The sequence below is a fragment of the Patagioenas fasciata genome, chromosome 6 (assembly GCF_037038585.1).
Source record: "Patagioenas fasciata isolate bPatFas1 chromosome 6, bPatFas1.hap1, whole genome shotgun sequence".
NCBI classification, from domain to species: domain Eukaryota; kingdom Metazoa; phylum Chordata; class Aves; order Columbiformes; family Columbidae; genus Patagioenas; species Patagioenas fasciata.
This window is the reverse complement of record NC_092525.1, coordinates 10,483,108-10,506,892: the sequence shown is the minus strand read 5'-3', so window position 1 is coordinate 10,506,892 and position 23,785 is coordinate 10,483,108. Positions and strand designations below refer to the sequence as shown.

At 43.9% G+C, this 23,785-nt stretch overlaps 2 protein-coding genes across 7 annotated transcripts in view; both read right to left on the bottom strand.

The window, feature by feature from the left end:
- The window catches only part of PRDX1 (peroxiredoxin 1), a 341,280-nt gene extending 318,954 nt beyond the window's left edge, over positions 1 to 22,326 (bottom strand). The window contains exon 1 of the mRNA XM_071809916.1: positions 22,316 to 22,326. The gene's annotated coding sequence lies outside the window, so the exon portion shown is untranslated. The remainder of the gene's footprint in view (positions 1 to 22,315) is intronic.
- PIK3R3 (phosphoinositide-3-kinase regulatory subunit 3) overlaps positions 2,411 to 23,785 on the bottom strand; it is a 77,477-nt gene continuing 56,102 nt past the window's right edge. For 5 of the 6 annotated variants that reach the window (XM_071809907.1, XM_065841766.2, XM_065841767.2 and 2 more), the window contains 9 exons: positions 18,967 to 19,078; positions 16,593 to 16,691; positions 14,977 to 15,157; positions 14,092 to 14,217; positions 13,244 to 13,386; positions 12,459 to 12,635; positions 11,606 to 11,680; positions 11,077 to 11,247; positions 2,411 to 9,647 (listed from right to left, as the gene is read on the bottom strand). In XM_071809907.1, the coding sequence (XP_071666008.1) occupies positions 9,446 to 9,647; positions 11,077 to 11,247; positions 11,606 to 11,680; positions 12,459 to 12,635; positions 13,244 to 13,386; positions 14,092 to 14,217; positions 14,977 to 15,157; positions 16,593 to 16,691; positions 18,967 to 19,078 (1,286 nt within the window). In that variant the 3' untranslated portion in view covers positions 2,411 to 9,445. Of the gene's footprint in view, positions 9,648 to 11,076; positions 11,248 to 11,605; positions 11,681 to 12,458; positions 12,636 to 13,243; positions 13,387 to 14,091; positions 14,218 to 14,976; positions 15,158 to 16,592; positions 16,692 to 18,966; positions 19,079 to 22,381; positions 22,406 to 23,785 lie in introns of those variants that run through there. The other variant, XM_071809910.1, reaches the window with a different exon arrangement.

Sequence of the window (23,785 nt, the reverse complement as noted above, 5' to 3'; positions counted from 1 at the left end):
GCCAGGGCGGGCTGGCTCTGCTCCCAGCGCACCTCTCCAGCCCCTGCCCTGGACACTGGGAGGAAACAGGGAAAAGGTTTGGGAGCCGGCGCAGCGCGGGTTGTGCTGGAAGCCGGTTTGTGGCCAGCGAGAGCCTCGCCTGGGCATGACCTGCGACAGCAGCACGAAAAGCTGCGATCTCCCCCAGGATTTGTGCAGGAGCACAGGGAGAGGTTCATCTGCGCCCCAGGACACTTCGCTCACCCCGGGGACTGTGACAGTTAATGCTCCTCTTCCTGCTCCTTATCCCTCTTCTGGGAACCGGCCCCTGCGTGGCTCTGGTTTGCATCAGGGCGTTGAGGCTGAGCCAGCTGCGGGGAGCGGGGCCGAAGGCTGCCCGTGCTCCTCCTCCACTCTGGGGGGAGCCCCGCGCTCTGCCCCGGCCCCACAGCGCAGCTCGGTCACTGTCCAGATGTTTTCCAGGAGCCGCTGTTACCAAGGTTGGGTTTGGAGGCAGCAGCCCGGGCCAGTGCTCTGCACCCCGTGCCCTCTGCCCCTTCGCTGCACTTTGGCTTCCCCAGGGAGTGAGTTTTGCTATCAGAAAGTGCAGGTTGTTTTTGAAAATTCAGGGAGAAAACGGTAGCCCGTGAAGCGGTTTATCCTGGTCAGAGAGAAGGCTCCATCCTTCAAACCTTTTGGGGCACCTTGGGTTGTATTGGTAAAAAAAGGCCAGTGCTGGTGTGCGGCTGTGCCAGCTGAACCCAAATTTGTGATGGTTGCTTGTGGGTTTTGTTTGTTTGGTTTTTATCCTCCAAAGTCAAATATTGTATTTTAGCATTTTGTTCAAATTTGGACAAAATGTGGTGAGATTATAAGATTTCCTGATAAACGGGGATTCGGAATCCTTAGCCAACCCTAAGCCACCGGGTGACTTGGAAGCTGCTGGTCCCCATGCTGAGCTTTAACTTCATGCCCTGGGGAGGGCTCCCCTCACTCAGCTTCACGTTTATTAAGCTGAATTGTTAGACTAAAATCAGTGTATTTGGGGAGGTGAAACCAAGAAGTGGAGCAGCTTGGTTGCTGCAAACCATGAACCAAATCCTGACACCTTATATCGAGGCATTTTGGCTGGGGAAGACTGGATTTCGGAGTCGCAGTGTTGGTTTGTTTTGTTGGTTGGTTGCAGGACGATTTGCAGCATCGCTGAAGATGGAAAAGTCCCAGGGACCTGCCCTTTCTCTGAGAAGACATGGGAGCCACAGGGTGTTTTTCTTTCCATCCAGTCAGCACCACCGCTTGGAAATTTCCTACACCAGCTCCTGGCTGTGATGTTTTCATAACAAAATGACCCATCTGGCAAAGGCCTGGAAAATGATTCTCCAATTAGTGACTTACATCTTTCCTGTAATTCTACCTCATTAGCTTTATTAAAAGGAACTACATTAAAAATAATGATTTAAACAAAGAGTCGGGCCCTAGGAGTGCCTTGCAGGGTTGCCCCAGTCAGAGGGACCTGACCGCAGGGTGTTTGAACGTGGAGCATCCTCCTTGCTGGGTGTGAAGACAGATGCCTGGGTGGGCCCTTAGGGTCCCCGGGGGTGCTCCCTGCTCCCCTGCACTTTCTGCCCTATTTGGTGCTCCCCACCATTGGGACTCGGCCCATGGAGGGAATGCTGACTCAGCAGCTGAACAGGCCTACTCGGCCATGTGAGAAAACGCTTGCGCAGCATTTTTCTTTTGGAAATGGTCAACTCAGCGGGTGGGAAAAAACGTTGCTCAGCAATCAGCAAATACAGCAACTCATCGGGTTGCAAAGACACTGAACCGTTTGCAACCACACACAGAGCAGTCCTGCTCCTGCCCTCGTTTTCTGAGCACCCCATCGGCCTCTGGGTTTGAGGGGTGAAGCGCCAAGGTTTCCTCCGATGAACAGCAAGGCCCTTTGGGTGGACGCTCTCAGGCTGCCCCACGCAACTCAAGCTTCTCCCCAGCAGCGCCCGAGACCTCAAATGGAAAACAAAAGATGTCTAACATAGAAAACCAGGGCAGTCCTGCTAGCACATGCAGCAGCAATGGGACAGGATGGGCAATGGCACCTGCAAACTCACTGGTTTTTCAGTGGCCCGAGTGCCTGATGCTCATGAAGGCATTAGGAAACCAAACAGATTTCCCCTCTCTCCCTCTCAGAAGCGGCATCACTAACATGGTTTTTCCCTGATGGCACAGGAAGCAATGAGGCATGGAGAGCGGTGCTGATGGCCCCGTTCTCTCTCCAGGGAGAAGGAGCATGTGCTATGCCTATTCCTCCCTTGTTTCAGCCCTCGGGGGCTTCAGCAAATTGGGCCTCTGCAAGTTTTCTTTTTAGCATCTGTGCTAAAATGATGCTCAGGGCCTGGAGACACACACACAGTTAACACCACGGCAGCCCGACCACGCTGCAGTTCGGCATTTATTAGAAACAGCTGTCAGTACATCCGTCTAAAACATTACATGTCAATGTGCTTTATTGCAACTTTTTTTTATTGCGTTTTTCGATCTAGAGCAAGTAGGCCCAGGATGCTTAAGTGTCTGGGATTTAAAAGCCCAACCATCTAGGAAAAGAAAGTACAGCAAAAATTGTAACACACCTGGTGACAAGTACAGTGTTGCATTACTGAGCTAGAAACTACAGGATGACTTGTCTGAAAACACTAACATACAATTGGTTTCCTTATGAAGCAGGTTTTTTTAAAGTTAAACTACATGAATTCCATTTTCCCCCCCAAAGCTACACTATAAACGACAGAAGAACAGGTTTTACACAAATAACAAACGAGAGTACCAAAGTTACATGCTGGAATTCATCCGGAAAACAAAATAATTCGATAGCTTCTGGAGAAGCAGGTTCTAAAGAGATGCAGTTTCCCTTAAAGAAAATAGAAGTCAAAGGAAAGCAGAGACGTTAATGCGAAGGTTGTACAAAGGAGTGTGCTGTTATTTCAGCCCTCGATACGAGATCAAACACCCACTCATGCTTTACATTGAACCACACCTTATACGAAGAGTCCACTCACGAAGGGACACGTACCAACACCACCCATTGCACATCGGCTCTGGAAGGGGCCTGGGGCTCCGCTCGCACCCGCAAAGGTCCCTGGTGTCTCACAGCAGAGCAGGAGCCGTTCTGTCGCTAAACCTTGGCTTGGAACAAAGTTGAACGATTTGTCCCATAAATAACGCCCCAGTTCGATCCGGTTCACAAATAAAGTAGTAACCCCCCCAGGAAATTCAGAGTTCAGAAGCACAGATGCAAGGTGAACACAATAAAGTTCTTTTCGTTTGACAAAAACAAACCCAACTCTGCCTAAACGCACGGCAGAAGGTGCTAACAGTGACTTTTGTTTCAAGGGGCAGTGCCACTTAGACCTAATGCATATAAATGTGTACATGAATATATTTTACATATATCTATATACATACAGTACATATACACGCACACGCACGCGCACACACACGGATGATGCAGACCATAACAATCCCATGGTGCAATAAACAGCCAGATATACAAAATGAACAGGTTTCATCAAACGTATCTTTACCAGATGTAGAAATCACTCACAAAAAAAACCAAACCAGACCAAAACCCCAACCAGCTGAGGGAACGAGGACCCCACTGCACCCAGCAGAGCCCCGGGGCAGCTCACAACCCAACCCAGCACCCTACAACTCCCTGCGGCCATGAGACCGATGCCAGAGGTGACACGCACCCCAGACATTCCTTTTGTCTTTGGATGCAATAATTGTTCCAAACGATCCCACGTCCCTCGCTGTGAGCACTGGGCAAGCGTACGGATACGGTGCTGAACACTGGGGGGTCTCTTTGTCCCCCATATGCCAGCACCGAGCTCGCAGGATCAATCCCAAAGGCAGGCGGTGGAGGGGGCATCAGATTAAAGCTGCTTCCTCTAATACGGGTTGATCAACAAGGCGCTGCTTCTACAAATAACGGCCCGTTCTCTTTTATTATTTTGCCTCTGAAGCTCATATTACGTTTTTAAAGGCAAATTTTAGAGCAAATGGTGAGTCTAGTTGTAAAATACAGACAGTCTATGCCAATAGCAACTAAAACAAAATGCAAATTCTGTATTAATTTTATGAAGCCAGCCCCAAAGACCAGCACTCCGAGCACTGTCCTCATCTCAACGGTTAACAAGCTCAAGCTCCCCCCCATCCCTGTGAACGAACAGGAAGGATTTGAAAAGGTTTCAAGAGATTTTTTTAATATATATATTCTTTTTTCCCATTTGATGGAAAGTATTTCTGCCCACAGAACCCAAGATTCACAAAAATGTTGGCCAAACTTCGTCTCACCCCATCCAGAGCTACTCCTCGCGCAGTGCTCAACCAGGCCGCGGTTATTCGGGCTGGTACCTCGGTTCCCATCCCCTGGCTGCACAGCCCGTGCCAAGGGAAACATGGGCCTTAGCAACCCAGGTTCCCTTCCAGTGCAGACAGAGGAGCAACTCCTTAAGGATTTCTATTAATTTCCTAACTAGCTGCTCGCACACACGTTTTAGGAGAGTACAACCAATTATTCCAAAGGGAAGGGTCTGCTCTGGCATCGCCTCTTTCTTTCGAGGTTCCTACTGCGTGGTCTGTCCGCTGTTTGACCAGACTACAACCAGGGGGATGCTGCAGGATGCCGACCCTTCGCTTTGTTCAAGTTACTTGAGTTTGAGCAAGCCTAACCCCCCCCCCCCACAGCATCTCTGTTCTTCAGGAACGTTACTTTGATTTCGCGTTTCCAAAAGCAGAGGTTGCAAATCAACACAAGGAAACCACACAGAAGAAAACTCGATTTTAAACATGATCTAAACAAAACAACCCCTGCCCATCGTAGTGCTCTGTAAAACTGCATTTTGAACCTGTCTCTTGCCTCTCCCCATCCACGACCAGTACCTGTTTCACATCTGCACAATGCAGCAAGCATACCAGACTCACTAACATTTCAGATTTTTATTCCCTGTTAGTGTAACAAAAATAAAAAATAAACAGACATTCAAAAACAGAAGCGAGATTGTTCAAGTACCAAATAAGGGGCTTTTCCAAACTCAAGGTGTGATGCTTCTACAGCAATTCTGCCATTTTAAACAGCCCCAGTGTTCAGTTACGGACCCAGTGCCGCCCAAGCCTGCAGAGAGCCCAGGATTGGGGCAACCAAGAGCCTCCTCCTTCCCCATCCTCCCCAAGCCAGCACTGAGCGCCACCGTTCATTTCCACAGTCCTCACTGCAGTTGCCTGGCTCTGTGAAGAACTGACTTGGCTTTTTGCCCCACTATGACTTGAATTCAGGTATGATTAAATACCAGCTCTTTTTCTGGGAATGGTTTTTGGTTGTGGAAGTTTTGCCTACACTAGTGTCAGGGTGAAAGGAATACGGAAATGGAACACTTCTTGACTCTCTGGCACATGGGGAGGGATGAGCAGTTTACTTTTGGCATAAGACAGAGGGCTGTACTGGATGTAACTCTAGATTGCAGCTTCCGATGGTGCGAAGTAGCAACCCAATCCACTTCTGCTGAGAATTTAAAACCAAAACAAAGAAAAAGCCAAAATGCAGCCCCCAGATCTAGAGCACTCCAGTGTCAGAAGGTGGCCAGCTACAGATTACTGCTTCACATAGCAGTGAAGTGTCTGCCAGGACATCCCTCTCTTTCTGGGTTGGTTTGTCCTACGTTAAGATGTTAAGATTACTCGTAATCAATGCAGAAACTGGTGGGGATTTATAACTTACTAACTTCAAACACGTGGCACTCGTGGCTGATGCAATGGGGCCAATGGCAACTGTGGAAGTTAGACCTGACTTCCATCCATACGAATACAGAATACTGAATCACCCCTGATCCCTGCAAATATACTTCAAAACAGATTAGAAGAAACTGTGCATATTTGAGTTTCAACACCCTCCCCCCTCCCCATTTGACACTGTGCAAAGGTTATTTAGTTAACTCTACATAGATATTTAATACAATACGGGTCGATGCGATCAGTATTCCTCTCACTGCAGTCTGATAAATGACGGCTGCTACAACAGTGAGACTATTTCCCCCTTTTCCTCCTGACATTTTGACTCTTGCAACCAAAACCTTCTTGCATCTCACTGTTTTAAAAGAGCTTTGTTTTGCCTTTATGTTCACATTTCCTGTATTTGTTTTAGGCTTAACAGCTGCTTTTTTGTACGAGGGTGTAATCCTGCACCCCGCAGGCCTACTTCTGATTCCTCAGTCATGCAAGTGGAGAACAACTCCTGGAAGCCACGGGTTCACTCACAGGTCTAACGTGACTGAGCAAACAGAATGAGGCCAAGCACAATGAGTGCAGCAGGGCCCAGCCCTCGCCCTGCGGATCACACCAGTTATTATATCAATTGGTTTTATACCCACTTTCATTTGCCCTAGGAGTGCAAAATGGATGCAAAAAGAATCTGTGCAATGTCACTTGAGAGGCAAAAGGAGCAATCATAGCAGCCGGGACTTCAGGTGCCTAAACCAAACACCAAGAGATCCAGTGGCAAAACAGTCTCAGAGGGACCACGGGGAGAACGGAACCCGATCAAGGAATGTGGGCTTAGGCTCACCTGAAGGTTTGGGCAAAGATGAGTTTCAGAGAACGCTTCAAGATGGCTTATTAGCTCCCAGTGCATCATCCACAGCAAATACATCACCTGTGATTAGCAAAGAGATCTCCGAGAGCGAGGGGCCAGAATCCCAACTCGCTCACACCACTGCAAAGCCAAGCTACCTTCACAGACGCCAGTGGAATCACACTCTGTTTACCTTGGCAGAGCCGGGGCTGAAACCTGGACCAAGACCTCACAGGATCAGTCAGATTCCGCTACAGGGAAACTTCAGACAGCCCCGCTTTGCTATCCCACTGCTGTCAGTACCGCGAGGGTGTGCCAGGATTTATGAGCCTCAACATAGACCTGTGCTTGTTTAAAACAAAACCGAGCCCTATCTAAAAACCGGGCAGATGCAAAACACTTCAGGTAGGTTGTCCCTGTCACAAAAGTTAAGATCAGAAACATGTGCTGCATCAGCCTCAAATGTTTTTACAGTGTAAGAGGAGAGCCCAGTGAGATCGCAAAGGCACAGAAAACAGTCAGACACTCCTCTCACACAGGTTTTTCCACAGGCATGAGATGAGGCACCTGGCTATCATCTGTGCCTTTGAACACATTTCCCTCTTCAGGCATTTGGACTCAGCCCAGCACCAAGGGAACACCAGATACACAGGAGGTGTGAGCAGGACAACTTCACAGCTACCAGATTAGAACTGCAAACTATCCAAGAGGTAGGGTAAGTTGCTTTAAAAAGAAAAATTTCCACGTCCATACACCACTGAAGAATCCATTTGAGATTTCCACTAAGAGCAAAGGCTACATCTCATTTTACAATTTCTTGGGGAAGTGGGAGACAAGGGACACACTCACTTTAACATAGCATAAATTCTCTTCTGCTCTCAGTTTTGGTGAAGTTTTGTAGTGTTTCATTGAATTAGAAAAGTGGCCCCATAGAATTCTTTGCATGAAGGTCACACTCTGATTAGAAAGTGCCTGGGATGTGTCAGGGTCATTAGTGCAAAAATCAAACATCTCACAGGCATGCCAGGCAACTAGACTGCCCTTCCTGCAATGGTTGTCAGTGCTCCAACCTTCTCGGTTCCCTGCTTACAAATCCCTGACATTCAACTAAATAATACTTCTAGTGTAAACATTGAGCATCACTAAGCCTGGCACTACTGCCCAGGCATTCTAGAAAAAAACCAACCAACCAACCATTTGAACAGGAAGTCAGCCCCAGCGTCAGAAATAGGCCTGGAGCGTTCTCAGACCCGCACGACTGTCTGCTTCCCGTCCTGCACAATGGGTGCACTGCAAGGGAACCGCTTCCAGGAACAGGAACAACAGTAACTTCCAAGGTTGCACACTGAACAATTACTTTGCCAGTTGTGCTTTGATGCCAAGTGGTTCAGTTTGCCAAACGTAGCTCTTTTTCATTTTAGAAGCTTAAGGGATGGAAATAAGCTGCTCTGTATACTCTCCAAGAAAGGGGATTTATTGGATGATTACTATACTTGACAAAGCCCAGGACTACCAACACCAGTATCTGACAGCAGGCCTTGCCAAAGGATGGTACCAGACATCCAATAACTGAGAAATACAGCTCTCTTCCCTTCTTATGTTTTGCATCATGTCCAAAATAACAAGGGAATGTAGATTAGAACAGTGTAAAATCTTGCTTGGCTGCACTGGTGTGAGAGTTCAGAATCTAGCTCGGGAAGAACAAATCAGAGGAGATTAGAATTGGCACGCTCACTTCTATACAACTGGAAGTGACTACACCTCACAAAAGTATTTGGTACAATAAGCCATCCAGAAGCATTCGATTGCACCTACTTCTATACCAAAAATCAAGCATTACAAGAGTCTGTCATTGTTCAGCAAGAGAACTGCAACAGGTGAGTGCAAGCTTCACTCTAGTTTACATTCTGAAGCACAGTATCATTAAACACTGAACACAACCTCAGGCTGAGGAGTGCGAGGAAGTGGGGTGAAGGAGAAGAGTGATCAATTACATCAGATCAGACAAATTTAGTGTTTTGAAGCCACACAATGTTTAGCTTTTCCTTTTATTTGTTTCAAGTTTTGGTGTAGAAAGTATGCGGGGATGCTAACGCAACCTTCCCCGCAAGTGCTCAATCTAGCAACGAACAAAGTTTTGGTGTGTTCAATTTGGTTATAAATGTTTCCTTTAAGTGAAGACCTGTAGTGCCATTGAAACCAAAACTTTGTTACTGTTGGCAAAAAAATAAAGCAACTTTTCTTTACAAGCATTTTTTTCCATTTAAATTAAAACCTGAAGCTTTCCCATGTTTCCTTTGGTCTTCTCTCACCAAATTCCATGCTACTTCAAGACAAGCCCTCTTTTGGAAGTTTGGCTGAATCGCAGTGAAGCTACTAAAATTAACAGAGAAGAATTGCTGTGGTAGAGTTTCCCCCTCGTTTCTTGGGAGTTTAAGACTGAAAGACATTACTGATGCCTCAAACAGCGGCTTCAAATTGTCTCTACAAGAACAAGAGAAAACAAAATCCCATTAGAAGTTCCACTGAAGGTGCCTGGCAAAAAATTCTCTCCGTAAAACAATGTTTTGCTTCCAGTATTTTTGTATGCGTTGTGTTGAGTTTATTCCCCTCATAAGGAAACAAAAGTATCAGTGTGAAAGCACAGCTGAGCTTTTAAGGTAGCACCAGGACACCTACACCCAAGTTGTCATCTTGTTGCTGCTAGGCCTCTTTTTGATTCACATTCACAGAATCACTTCTTGTGCAAAACAAGCAGTCTAAGGAGAAAGAATGCCCTCCAAGTTCTAATAAAAATTGTAGAAAAGAATCCAAGATAGCCAACACTTTCCTCCTCTCCCAAATTTATCTGCAGAGAGAGGGGGGCATCTGTGCGTAGACAGGATAGGCAAGCCTGACATTTAGGGAATCGTTGTGTTGGACAAGGGATGTCTGCTGGTAATGAAGAACCAAATCCTTAAGTGTGCTGTACAGGTTATACGGTTCTGCAAACCCGTAACCTCTTGGAGTGCTGTAGATCACACAGTGTTTCACTTCTCCATCAGCTCTGCAAAGAAAGGAAACAGAAGAGTTTAAAGGACAAACCCAAAGTGACAGTCTATTAACAATTAACTAACGCAGCAACCCTGCCAGTCACTAAATTACATAACAGAGGACCCAGTAGATGCAAGTCAAGGAGATTAATACAGGTGTGAAGAAACAGTGCTTCAGGGCATGTGATTAAACACTCTTGCATAATAATCCACATAAGAGGCCTCTTCTATCCCAGCAGTTCAGTTTCCCACTGCATTGTTCTCCCAATGTTTCTTGGAAAAAAAAGTCCAGAGCTTAACCAAGAAGATAAGCACCTGAAGTCAGCTATGACTTTGTGCTCGACTTATCTGGTCACCTTTCCACCAAGCAAAGAAGCCAAACCCCAACAATTCTTAGGACCTACAGAGTATTTCATGAAATGCAGCACCAACCTTCAGTGTGCATTTTTTAATGTGAAGCGTGGCACAGGTTCAATCTGGTTCATGACCTAAAGTCACAGCGACTAAGACCCTAACTTGGCAAAGCAGCTACTGCACCACAGTATTTCCAAAGCTGCTATAACAGAAACACTTTTCTGCCAGAGAGATTGAGTATTATGCAATCCCTGTCTTGGAGCCCATTAAATCCAAGTCACATGTAGGAACAGGTTACGTTATGCCATCCCTTTGCTATCTCGAAGCATGATACCAACCAAGTGAAATTATCTGATGAACCCATCACTTCAGCGGCTATGACAACACTATCCTGAATGCAGCAGATACTACAATCTTCAGTTACCTTGAGGTGATATACCTTCACATATTCATCTCTCAGACTTGCTTTCAGAAGCAATTAACCTCATGTGAAATAAATCAGTGAAAGCCATTTTGCACTCCACAACAGGCTTGAAGGATTTTTAGATAATGGAATCAGAGTATTTCTGACCTCCACTACACCAGCATAAAATGAAGTGAAACACAAGAAATCAATGCAAGGCTGTGTGAATGTCATAAAAACCACTGCTCACAAATAATGTCTCCTCTGAAGCGCCACCATTATCTTAACCATACAACAGAAAGCATCTAGAGTTGGGCATGTCTGAAAATAAGAATGGAAGGTGTTACAGCTTTACATCCCTGTTTTTCTTCCCATGTGTTCCTTAGTAGGGAAGAATATGGGAGAATTTGGCTTTAATTTACTTATGACTGTGAAGATTCAAGTCGGGATATTCAGCATTTTGTACTCACTGCTGTGGTGATGAAGAGACTGCTCCAACCACAGCTATTGCACATCCAAAGGACGTTTTTGCAACAAAGCTTTTACCATGGTAGACTTCCTACAAACATGCACCACATTCCAATGGGTAGGTCTAGGCTAGGCCTGGGCTTGTGTTCTTCAAAATAAAGAGCTGTGGTAGAGATTTAGGAAGTGAGTAGTTTGAACAAAAAGGAAAACAGACTTACACCACAGAACAAGCATAACATCCTTTCTTGCTGCTCTCTCGAATTAAAAATGCTCCATCAGGTTTCCCACAGAGCAAGTCTTCTGCTTGGATACGGTTGATATCCCCAACAAACCAAGTTTTCTCATCATGATGTGGCAGGTTTTCGTCTTCTTCATTCACAAAGTATGTGCTGAAAGAAAAGGTAAACTTGTTAACTCAACCAGTGGTCAGTAAAGGAGTCAAGAAACAGAGCAATTTATTTTTGCAGAAATCATTCAAAGAAATACCCAAACACACCCAAATTGGAGGTCAGGCTCCTAATGCGCATCTGTTAAAGGCTTCAACTTAGAACTTAATTGTTGCAACTTTGTTTAATCCTAAATGTTCCAGCAGAGTTGCTGCCTCACCTGACATACAGCTCCTCTAGAGAATCTCTCCCTTTTTCTACCACTGAGAAACTGGTGTTACATATTGCTAACCCCCCCCCAAGAGAAAATACTTATTAATGGAACATTTCTCAATAAAATCATATGTATAATGACACTTACTCATCAATGTTTTCGTTTTTGATCCCCAGCCAGTCGTTTATTCGCTTCTGTCTCACCCCTTTGTGATTGAGCCACCTACCAGAAGAAGAGAGAATTAATACGTTACTTCAGAGTACATGGACAACTTTCCTTACTGAGCAAAGAAACAGTCTGGAAATTGGTTTGTTCTCTAGTAGCAAAAGCCATAGAAGGACCATGGGTTCCATAAGAGCGCTGCCTTGCATCATCTTCTGAGATGCGTCCTTTACCAGACACAGCAAAAAGGAGCCATGAAGCAACCTCTTGAATGGAGAAGAGGAGCAAAGAAGGTACCACCTCTGCACACCGCAGTCCAGAAAGGAAGCAGAATACGAATTGTGATAGCTGATTTCTTGGGAAAACAAAATGGGTATTGCCACTGGCAGTTTCTAACCTCCTAACAGCACCTTCTGTCTTCTGCCAGGATCCCAGTGCACTGAGTCCCATGCAAGGACATCAGGAGCTGGGTAACAGGGCTATCAGTAAAATCAAGTATGGGTAAGAGCAACATCTGCTGCACCCAGCACAAAAAGTACTAACCTCTGTTGGACCAGGTTTTGTTTATAAGACATTGATCTTAAATGTTTTATTTACAGGAGCTGCAGAATGTGCACCTAAGATGTCACAGGCTCTTTCAAGCCTGACGACAGCATAATTAAGGAATGAAGTCATGAAGAGGCCAACCAATTACTCAGACATCCCATGCCAGAATGTAGCATCTTAGCGCTCACAGAACTTTGGTTATGGAAACTAAACTCGCATTATCCTAATAGAAAAAGCCAGTGATCAGGTTCATCAGAGACACTACTCTGAGGTACAGGTCAGGCTTACTTACACAAGATACTGATCTCTGATTTTGCGGAGCTGAATTAGGTCAGGTTTGATACTATTCATCTTCTTATCAGTCTCCCTGTTGTCCAGAGCTTGTTTCTTCAAATCTTGTTCCAGGCGCATTTTACTATCGTGGATCTCACCCAGGCGTGATTTTAATTTTTCATAGTTCATCATTATCCTGCAAACAAGAGGTGAGGTCAAACCAGCCTAGAAGGACTGAACCTTACCAATAGCACTTATATACGAGCATGGCAAGAACCACCTTAACAGCAGCTCCTCCTTTTGACCTCCTCATTTTAACAAGAAAATTACTGTTAAGTTTGCCAGAAAAGACCTCTTGCCAGAAGGCCTACCACCCTTTTGCATAGTCTGAACCTTCAGTTTACCTTAATATGTTTCCTTCTGGCAGATATGCAGGTACAAATGATCTCTAGGAGGGTAAGCTAAGACAGATTCCTCCTTCACTGCCACATTCTGTTTTTGGTGTATTAATTATGCAATCCCACCATAGGATAAGCAAATGCAGCTGTTATTTCTCAATCCTCATCACAGTATCTCCCTTTACTGAAGTTGAGAGAGAAATCCACAGATCTACCTCTTCTCTCTACATTGCAATTCTCTGACAGAAGAGGGGTTTACTGAAGGTTCAGACACCTTGAGGGAAGGTCTCAGAGAAAATGCTGAGTTTACAAAGTGTTTTGTATGATGCAATGGTAAAGAACTTCATGGGAGTGTCAACGTGGACACCAGCTCTTCCTTGTAAGCAAATACAACTTATGAGCCTACCGTTCAATTTCTTTGTCATTCCCCTCTCTGCGAAATCGCTCAATATATTCTTTGCTGTATCGCTCTTGCGAGTGGCACTGTTCCTCAAATATCTTAATAGTCTCATTAAATGCTTCAATTGCGGTCCTCTTCATCTGAATTTCCTATGCCAAGAAGGAGTCCTTCATCATTTCTCATGATATAGACGACAGTGCAAGACTCAATTCTCCCCCCACACGTCCAAATGTTATTGACCAGTTTTAAATTTAGTCAAATGTCCAAGTAGTCGGGGAAGTACAGGGGAGACTTACTCCCTGTAAGCCTACCCTCCTCCCCCACATGATGCTCTCTCTATTAGGCTGCAAACCCCTCAAATATTTTAGTCATATTTTCCATCTTAGTTTGCAGGAAGACTGCCAGCAAACCTCCTCCCCATATACGAACTATCTTATTTTACAAGAAGCAGTCCAAATACTGTATTCACACTTCCTTAATGCATAATATCTGGTATCTGATTTGAACACAATTTCATAAAAAACCTGGACAATTCTCCCCGCAGCGCTGAGCAGCTGGAAATACTCAGCAGCCAAGGAACGAGACTGCAGTGCAAAGTTTGGAGGCGATGGCCTGATCCACTGCTCAACCTTACACCAGGAAGCTCAGCTCCTCTTTCCTCCTTGCCCACACCACACCTCTAGGACTATCAGCAATGTTTTGAAACATCTTGCTCTGTTCCACAATTTATTAAGTTTTTCCCTTGTATTTTCTGGCCTTGGACTGCCCTTATTAGCCACAACACATTAAAATTATTTTCTTTACTTTTTAAACAACAAGAAACATACTCTACAGACAGCTAAAGTTGAACCAACCTGTGATGTTCTGGTATATTCTTCATACAATTTGTCATATTCTTTACTCTTTTCCTGATACTGAGCATGGTATTCTTGAAGCTTCTTACCTACTGCATCTATATTATCTTCTTTCACCAACTGATCCTGTACATAGAAAAAGCTATTAAGTCTTCAAGCAAAGATTTTTCCATAAAAGTATTAGTTTGTCCACTTCTGCACATTTGCATTTCACTGCCATTAGCAACATTTTTATAATCAATTTTCTACAGAACACAAACTCCACGTCTAAATCTCCCTCCATGCAACAAGTTCCACAGTTTACAAACAGTAGGAACCGGGACTATGGGCTCACCTAGAACTATGTCAAAACACTAAGTTTCCAAAAAACACACTACAGCTTAGGTCTAGGATTGCTGTCCCTTACTGGAGAAAGGAAGAAGCGAATTGTTTGGAATGTGAAGTTGAAAATTAGAGGTTGTTGGCATTTTTTTTTTCCCCCAAAAAAGCTCTGGAGTGAAACGTCACGGGCTATTGAATAAAACTTAAAAAGAATTGAAAAATGTAGGTGGTTCTGCACAGAGCAAGCAGTTGCGTGAGGGTGACACTGTCTAGAATGGTGTCCACAAGGGTCCCACAGGAAAAAAAGGCTTCTCAGAGAGGCTCAAGTCTGCTGCACATCAGGGTTTCACTTCTCTATTGGACTGCTCAGATGGAGACTGGAAACGTGACAAAAATGAAGCAGCTTAAATGACTAGGCAATTTGGATGAGCTGTTATCACAAGCAAAGTCAAATGTGAAAACTAAGCTTAAAAAAAATCAGGTTTCACATAAAGAAAATGGCATATATACATATCTGCAATCTTGTCTGCACTAATAGCTATTGGGGTCTGATGAAGACCTTACCTGTTGGTACCGAGACACTGGATACATCAGCTTCACATCAAGTTTTGGGTTATACTGAGCAAGAGACTCATTGCGGTAGTGGTTAATCAGTTCCACAACGGAATTAAATGTCAGTGGATCAGAAAAGCCATATTTTCCATCCCGATGATAGATCTTTATCAGTTTATTGTTGCCACCCTTCCTGCAAAGCAGTACAGTCATTGAGAGGTTTTATTGTGTATGTACCTCCCTCTCCCTCTTCACCACTAAGGCTACTAACAAAGCCACCAGCAGAATTCCTGGGCAAGCAGCTTTGGCCCTGTACCCCTGCATAGTGACTCGTCACAAGCAGATTTTAGGTAGTTTAAGGGTCAATAAACACAGAATTATCATCAGATATTACTTGAACACAAGCAAACCCCAAAGTCAATCTCTTTCTGTGCATTCATTCTGGAGCCAGCTTATTGTATTTAAGACCTAGCTTTGCCAGAAGTTTTGCAAGAGAAAAGGAGGATGCTGAAGGCTGAATAAAGAAGCCATACACAAACCCAAACCCACAATTTCCTGCAATTTGGGGTCATTAATAGTATACAATTGAGTATACATTTATACAATGATTTACAAGTCTTCTGAGTTACGGATGCTAACACAGGATACAGGAACCTAAACAAAATCCTCTGAGGATTACAAGATGGTTGTAAGTTTAGGACTTTACATTATCCAGATTTATACATTCTAGTGGTTTCCACAAATACAGTGCTTATTTCTTCTTTTTTTCACCAACAGACTGTTTAGGCAATACCCTGACCTTCCTGCACTTTCAATTTTGGTTCCTAAAGACATCTGCATTCAGAAAAATAACCAAATCACGTCAAACCTTAGTGCACGAGCCATGAACTTCAAGGGAGAAGTCAAAGCAGAATTTAAACTACACGTTTGGGGTCAAACCTGCAATTAAGGCAACAATCTCATGGCGAGATCAAATATCTGCCATATCATAGTAACTCCCAAAGGTGCACTACGGAGGCAGTGGCTTGTGCACCTCACTCGTTTGCCTCTAACGACCAGTCCTGGGAGTCTGGCTGAGGCAAGCGGCTGGACAGGCTGGGCAAGGCAGCAGCTGCCGACTGCAGCGGGCAGGGCTGGGGCAGCTCTGGAAAGTCTGACACTTGCGGGCAATTTTAATGAAGAAAGGAACACGGCTCCAATTCATTATTACCTAAACTTTAGATCAGAAAGCACAAGATACGCTTTTTACAAGGACACTGTGTTTAATTCTCCAGAGCTGCATGCTGACGAGATATTCAAGACACTCCCATTAATCAAAGCCTTCATTGATAAATAACTTTTATCTTGGCAGTTCTGAAAGTAGGAAGCACTACTGAGGGGTTCTCCTCCCCAAGCCCCATTTTACCTACACAGGGATCCTTACAGTAGTGCTTAGTGAGGGACAGGATTCAATGCACAGAACAGAATCCACCATCACACCTGGCTATTTATGTGCTCATTCTCTGATTTGCAGTACCTTTAGGAACATCTCTTGAGCCATGTCAGCTTTACACAGCCACTACTGTCACTGCTATATCAGCTTGCTACTCAGGGTTTTACTATGTGGACTGCAACTGCTCAGTGCTTACCGTAATGTCAGAGTGTAGTCTCCCTGCATCTTGGTTGATGCATCACGCACCAGGAATGTTCCATCTGGCATGTCTCGCAATTTGTCATTTACTTCTTCCCTGGAGAACCACAAGGAAGCCAAAATTAGAAGCATTAAGGACATGGTCATCTTTGCCACAGGTATCAGTACTGGAGCTAGAAACAACCACATGCATAAGGAGTACAATCTTCAAAATATCAGGCAATCTTCTTTCACACTCAAGCTTTCTAGTCTTCTAGGCCATCTAAAGCCAGTCTGAACTTGTGTAGTTATACTAAATAAAGCAGCTGCAGTCAACTGCCACTTGGGCAGAAGGCCCTGTTTAAGCCGCAGCAGTGGCTGTGTCTGGGAGTTCACAACCTTTCCCTGTAATCTGCTCAGGTTTTAAAGTCCACACTGGAAACAGGTGCCCTTTGAGTAGCCAGTCCTGACCTCTTAAGAAATGGGCTCTAGCATCACAGCTCAAAGGTGTCTAGAGTTTAGTACAGTTCTAGTCTCAAGAGACTCATTATTGGCTTATCGCTGATCTTATTTACAGCGGTTTTAAACCACTACAACCTTGCTAGCTTCAGTGCAGCTTTTCCTTATTTACAACTGAAGCAAAAGGATACTCAGTCCAGAGCTTTAAGCTAAATCAAGCAACCTTTTAGTGAAAGTGAGTACCTGCAAGCATTAAGAAAATCACTGCAGCTGAAGAGTTAAGTGTCTTGCCAGGTTTGATCATTTCACTCAGATTACATATCTCACTTTACAACAGCTCCCTCACAGGTTCTTAGAAGCACTAAGCACTTTTTAATACAATCGTTTGAAAACTGAAGTTTATCAGGTAGCCTCAACCATATCTAAGCGAGGTAGCAAGTCTACTGGAATCTTGCAAAGAAAAATCAACAGCAGCTTTTTTGTTCAAATACTAAGGAACAAAAGTATTCTTACAAAATAGTCTCAGTTTTGATTTAGCTACCTGCAAACCATTCTGTTAGTAAAATTGACTCTTATTAAGTATCATGTGTGTATCTGCTTACTCCTTTCAGAACATTTTACAGATAAGACACAGTTAACTCAAATGGCCTTCTGGAATGGACAGATATGGCTTGGGCTTACGCCTGCAAGTTACACCCTGGAGCTCATGACAAAAATTTCAGCACAAGTTCTTGACTGAAGAGCACAGCTCGATGCAGCCCATACCTACTGAATGTCAAATCAGAGTCATAAACAATTCCATCTTTACACGCATATCACATTTTAATCCAATGAAGTCACTCCAATGTGATTTGAACTGCATTAGCTCCCACCATCACGTGCAGTGTTAATTGAGGAACAAATTTACAGTCCATAAACTGATATCAATATCGAGCAGTTTTAAACAAACCCTGCCTAGTGGGTTTTGTGATCAGGTTTTGCCACTCTGCTTCGATTTAGAATTAACAGGAAAATACCACAGCCAAGGCCCTTCAAAAGCAAGATCTACGTGGGTTTGCTTTATACAGATAAGGGTGGTACAATAAGGATATGAAAACTTTATTTCCCTTCTCAGAACTACAAGGAACTACTGTGGCAAACACGCTCTTCTTGCCTTTATCTGACAAAGTGTTTCTAAGTATTATGTGCACAAGTTTGAGCAATTCCTGATCACATTCCCAGCATGCTCATGTTTCCTCTTACAGTTCCAAATTCTAAACTCTTCAGAAGTGCCTTAAGAGGGAAAGGGATGACTGGACACTTCAGTTCTTTTATGCAATTAAGTATATTAAAACTGGCACTTCATTTTCTGAGCCTAACCCAAGACATCTATTTTCTCAAGCACATAGAAAAGGGTTTCCTTAAGGGGTGAAACAATTTATTTGGTACGTATAGCTGCTGACAGCATTTGTAAGGGTTATTTTTATACCACCATGAGATTAATACAGATGCAATTTTAACCAAATGTTAGAGAAAAAAATAAGAAAGCCAATATCTTTATTCTGTGCAAGCCTCCTACTGAAAGTTTGCTGAACTGCATGCATCCCCAGTATTGTATGCTTATGAAACCTTACTAGCTAGCACATTCAGAAGCACTTTTCTTTTGAATTTTATATATATATATATATATGTATTTTTTAATACTTTGTATATCTGGAGATATTTAGAACCACACAATAACTGTCACCAAGACTGACAATATCTGCACCAGAACACTAACAACATAAACACAAGTCCTGAATCCACTCAAATACTTGCATTTAGGTGCTTTGCCAAATATAAGTGCGAAGTGTTTCCCTTCTGCCTGAAATAGCCATGTTGTTTTCCTTATGAAGTCTAGCAGGCTTAGTCTATTTTTAATATATCTATTAATATATTTTAGTAATATTGCTTACCTTGAGATGTCCCCCCAGTACCACTCGGCTTCCTGCAGAGAGAAACTGGTATTGTCCTTTATTCCATTCATATTGACTGGAGTCATTGGTTTGGGGGGCTTTGGAGGAAGAGCTGAAAATGAAGAACAAAGAAAGGTAAACAGGGGAAAATAATCATTAAACTTAACACAATGCAACAGTGAAAAAGAGAGAAAATGTGCATCTTGAACTTGGCTTTCAAGCTTTCTCAAAGTAAATGGCATTTGTAATTTTTAAAAGAATTCTCAAGTAAACAGCTGCATTGTGATTCTAGATTTCCTAGTACTCAAACCAAACACACTTGAGGGAGGAGAAAGGGAAGGAGTATGAGGAAACGTGAGTTTTTGTTAAAAGGAAGACTACAACAGCAGTCATTGCCTAAACCTCCAAACGAGTACAAAGGTGCATTGTGTTTGAAAGCCAAAGCCTGGAGAGCACCGTGCCCTGCTATGGAAAAGCTCCAGCTGCTGGGCATCATCAGTCCTTCGGGCTATGTGTAAGAGCAAATGGATGGGCTCTCCTTCTGAGGAAAAAACACTGCTGGTGAGAGAACCGGTGGCTGGGCAGCGGTACATCCATCACAGACCCAAGGTTCAAGTTTCATACCAGATCTGTCATTTAGGCTCCTCTTCAGAACAAAAGCTAGGACTCTTCAAATACTAAGGACATGAGGTTATAAAGCAAAGGGATGGGGGACATTAGGTTATTATTAGAGTGCTTGCAGCACTTCACAAAGCCAAAATGTTTACCACAGGAAAGGAGATGCTACAAATCCCCAAAAGACAGGCAGAACTGCACATCTGTAGGCCTAGTGCATATCTGCTCAAAATTCCCCTATTCTGAATTCAAGGCAAGCAGGCTTTTACTTCTGCTCTCAAAACAGGTTACACAATCTAAGGGCATACAACACACCGAAGGTCTTCCTATTTGGTCAGTTTTTGCTCCGACAACTTTATCATGGGCTTGAATGTAAGCCCTGTATCAGGAGTAATTCAGCAGCCACAGGCATGCTCATGTATTGGTGGAGACTCGTCTGTCAGCAGAAATGCATTACATTATTTTCTTCGAGAAAGATGTCCTGAGTGCTCTCCCCTGCTTTGCAGAGGCTCAACACTTAATCAACAACACCATCACCGAAGCCGAGCATTTTTCAGTCATTCCATGAGACACAGTGTTTTACAGGGGCAGGTAACATTTGAATTCGGAGTTAAAAAGCAGCTACACACACTGACTTGCTACTAGCACATTTTTAAGTCAGACCCTGTGCCCTAGTCATCAGATTACACGAGCATCAGCGAGCAGACCTGACACGCTGACAACAGCCATCTTTCAGACACACGCAACCCCAGCGTACAAGCAGAAACACAAATAAAGGCAGCAGAAAGAAGATTTTGATCTCAGCTCCAGCGCGGAATGGCTGAACACCGAGAGGTGTGCTACTTGGCACCATCGCTCTGCTCACCTCCGAGCCACACCTCCCACATTAAAGAAGAGAAAACAGTGTTCCAACTGCAGTTCCAAATACCATTTCATGTCGAGTATCTAACACAGTAACTTCACTGTTCTCAGACAAGCCAGCAGAATCTTTAATCGAGCCAATCTAAACTAAATCTGAACCTTGACCCAGACGTTTGCACCCTGGGGTTGCTGACCAAACACCTGATTCAGATAGCAGCATTCATTCTGCGGGACTGAGCACTAAACCATGGCATACAGGTTCTTTTTATGGGGTGAGCTGGGAACTTTCAGGTGTACACATATCTAGTGAGGCAATAACAGGTCTTGTTATAAAGGGAAGGTGAAAACCCTTGGATTCGGTGAAGTAGCTTCCTGGTTAGGAGGCTTCGGTTACTCCTAGCTCAACTACTACAGTTGTTTGTATAGCAGCTAAGTATTTGTACAAAGCACCATTGAGAGTAAGACAGTTCTAACCCTACTTTGCTTGAAGCTCCTAGCCCCATCCTACTTCTGCAGGGTCAGAGGAGCAGATATCCAGGCCAAGCCTGCAGAATCAATCTATTAAGTGCGCCCTACGCTGTTCCATCTCCCCCATTCAAAGTTCCTGAAGTAGGAAGTGTCTTCAGGTCCTTCCTCATCCTCACGCCACACCTGGATTCTGGTACCCTATATACTCTACACAAGTGAGAGGACAGACGCAGCGGTTCTGAGTATCATCAGTGTCTGCACATAGCAGTAAATCCAAGCTCAGGACCTGCAGATGATGTGAGCTACTCCAGAATCTTTTGTAGATTGAGTCGCCAACAAGTGCATGAAGATTCATGTAAAAAATGCACAACAACATGAAGAATTCTTAGAAAACTATACCAGCACCAGCAATTATTTCGCAGGGGCTTGCGAGTTAAGGCTTGGATATATCAAATACGTCAAGTTATTTTACAGTGTAAAAGCCTGTTTTACACTGGTAATAGGGGCTTTCCAGAAGAGCCTTTCAAGTATTCTCTAGAGTACTTGAATACTTCTCTAGCCCTCCTTGTCAGATTAATTCTTGCTCCTTTATATACTGTGGAATTATTTGGCAGCTTTGTTAGGGCTCACTCCAAAGTACTGGGCACAGAAAAGCCAGCTGACAAAGACCAGAAAGGTGAGGAACAGAAGTTTGGCAAACGGACACCAAGGGTCCTTACTACAGGTGTGGGTTTTTCCTTCTTTCCCTTCCTAGGTTGGTATCAGTTCTCACTATCAGGGGGTTGTCTGCAGAACTTCATTCTGCATGAGAAAATTGGAAGGAAATCCTTCCAGGGAGAAGAATAAGGCTTGGACCGGTTCCTGTAAAACCTGACTCATGGAAGCCAGTCCTTTTCACAATAGACTTTTGAAAATATGCATTTTAATAGCTTGCACATTTTAAAACTATGAAAGTATTTGCAAGGGTGGATCCTGTTCCCAGAAAGCTATGGATCTAATTCTTTACTTTCAATACTTTGAACTCTTTGAGTCACAATAGATCTTTCCCTGTCTTGGATACAGAACCAGGCCCTTGCTATTGCTTTACTCAGTAGGCAAATGTGCCCATCCATTTCAGTGTTTCTTGGCCACCTTCTCGGCCTGATACGAATGTAGTCTGTACAAATGGAGAACAAAGCAAAAAGGTAGTTTAAACCTGACAGCCCACAACCTGTGATGACACAAGAGGAGCATTTTGTAATATCATGGCAATTCTATTGTAAGCACAGCATCCACCCTACTGGTGTTCTCAGAACGCTGGCCCAACGGGTTGCTACAAGAGGCATCCTAAAATAGTTTTTATGAATACCTAGACAGTACTAAGCACCCTGCTAGAAGAAATGCTGTGATGTTTCTATGAGAAGCTACAAAGAGCCTTCAAGAATCTACAGATTTTGATTTAAATAAAAAAAGAAAATCCAGTTTTATATACCTTACTTGATGAATGTTACAGAGCTAACATCTGACAGCAAAGTAAAATCAGGCTGGCTTGAAGTCAACAGAAATGCTTTCAAGAGCAGCCGTGTTTCTTTCCATGTCACTGGGTTCAATTCTGATCTAGCCACAGGCACAATCTTACTTTATCTCAAAACAAGTTCTGATTAGAGTGAAAGATCCTGATGGTTTCTTGCCTCCTTCTTCCTAGGAGAGAGAGAACATTGATCCCAAGTGATTAACAGCACAATGGATCTATCCATTCTAGTAAAGAACTTGCTGTTAGTACCAGAGGCACAAGCATCCTTCCCCTACCATGTCTCTAGGACAGCTTAATGGCACAGATATCCCCAAATCCAAATGGCAACAGCTCCGCAGGACCTTCCACTCCCCCATGAAAAACCTCTGGTTTTTCATTCTTTAGCACCTCTGGTCCCCTCTTCCCAGCTCTCCCAAGCAGCCTCGCTTGAGCTAAATCCCAACCCCAGCTCAGTGCCGCTTAGAAGGTGGGAAATAAACCGGAGCTGGTGATGGAGCGGAGGTGGCGGCAGCCAATGCTGGCCGGGCCCGGGATCGGATGTTGCTGACGTCAGGGCCAGGGCTGCCGTGCCGGCTCCAGCAGGTACCTTCAGCCGAGCTGCTCCGCAGAGCCGCGTCACAGGTCCTTAGAGAGAAATGCCCATCAATTTGGCTTTGCCGAGGTAACTTTTGTCATGCTTTCTTGACTGGGTAGAATTGCTTTTGAAAAAGGCTACTCAACATTTAACTGACACGATTCCCTGAAATTCAAACCACCTCCAATACCAAGACAACTAAGAAAGCCAGCAAGTAACTAAAGTTTAGCACCATTGTATTTTTCTTAAAAATCAAAACTTTCTTGCAAAAAATAGTAGGCTACATTAATCCCAAATTTAACTTCAGAGTACACTGTGACTTCCATGAGACACACACTTCTCACAGTCAGGTTTTGAATAAAAAATTTCACAAGATTACATGATCCAAGAGGCACCGAGCCCATGTGCGAGGGTTTTCAATGGCAGTAATTCAGGAGGAACGAGAAAAGAATAATGCCTTGGGTCTCCAAGTGCTACATCCCACACGGCATCCAGTCAAACAGCCCATTTCTTCTCTGGCTGCAGTATTTGCGTACAAGATAAACCTGCCAGTTAATTAAACTCTAATTTGCAGTTTTAAGGCAGATGCCACTTAGTCTAAGAATGGCTCCATAATGCATTTCTTCTAGCACTTTCCAAGAGCTGCAGGCCAGATACTTAAAAGTACAGCAGGTTTAAATGCAGCATTAACTCTATCTTGCTGTTACAAATAATCATAACTACCAAGTACTCTGATAAAGTGACTTTTAAGTCACTGAGCACTTCCATGAGCTTGTCTACTAGCCTTC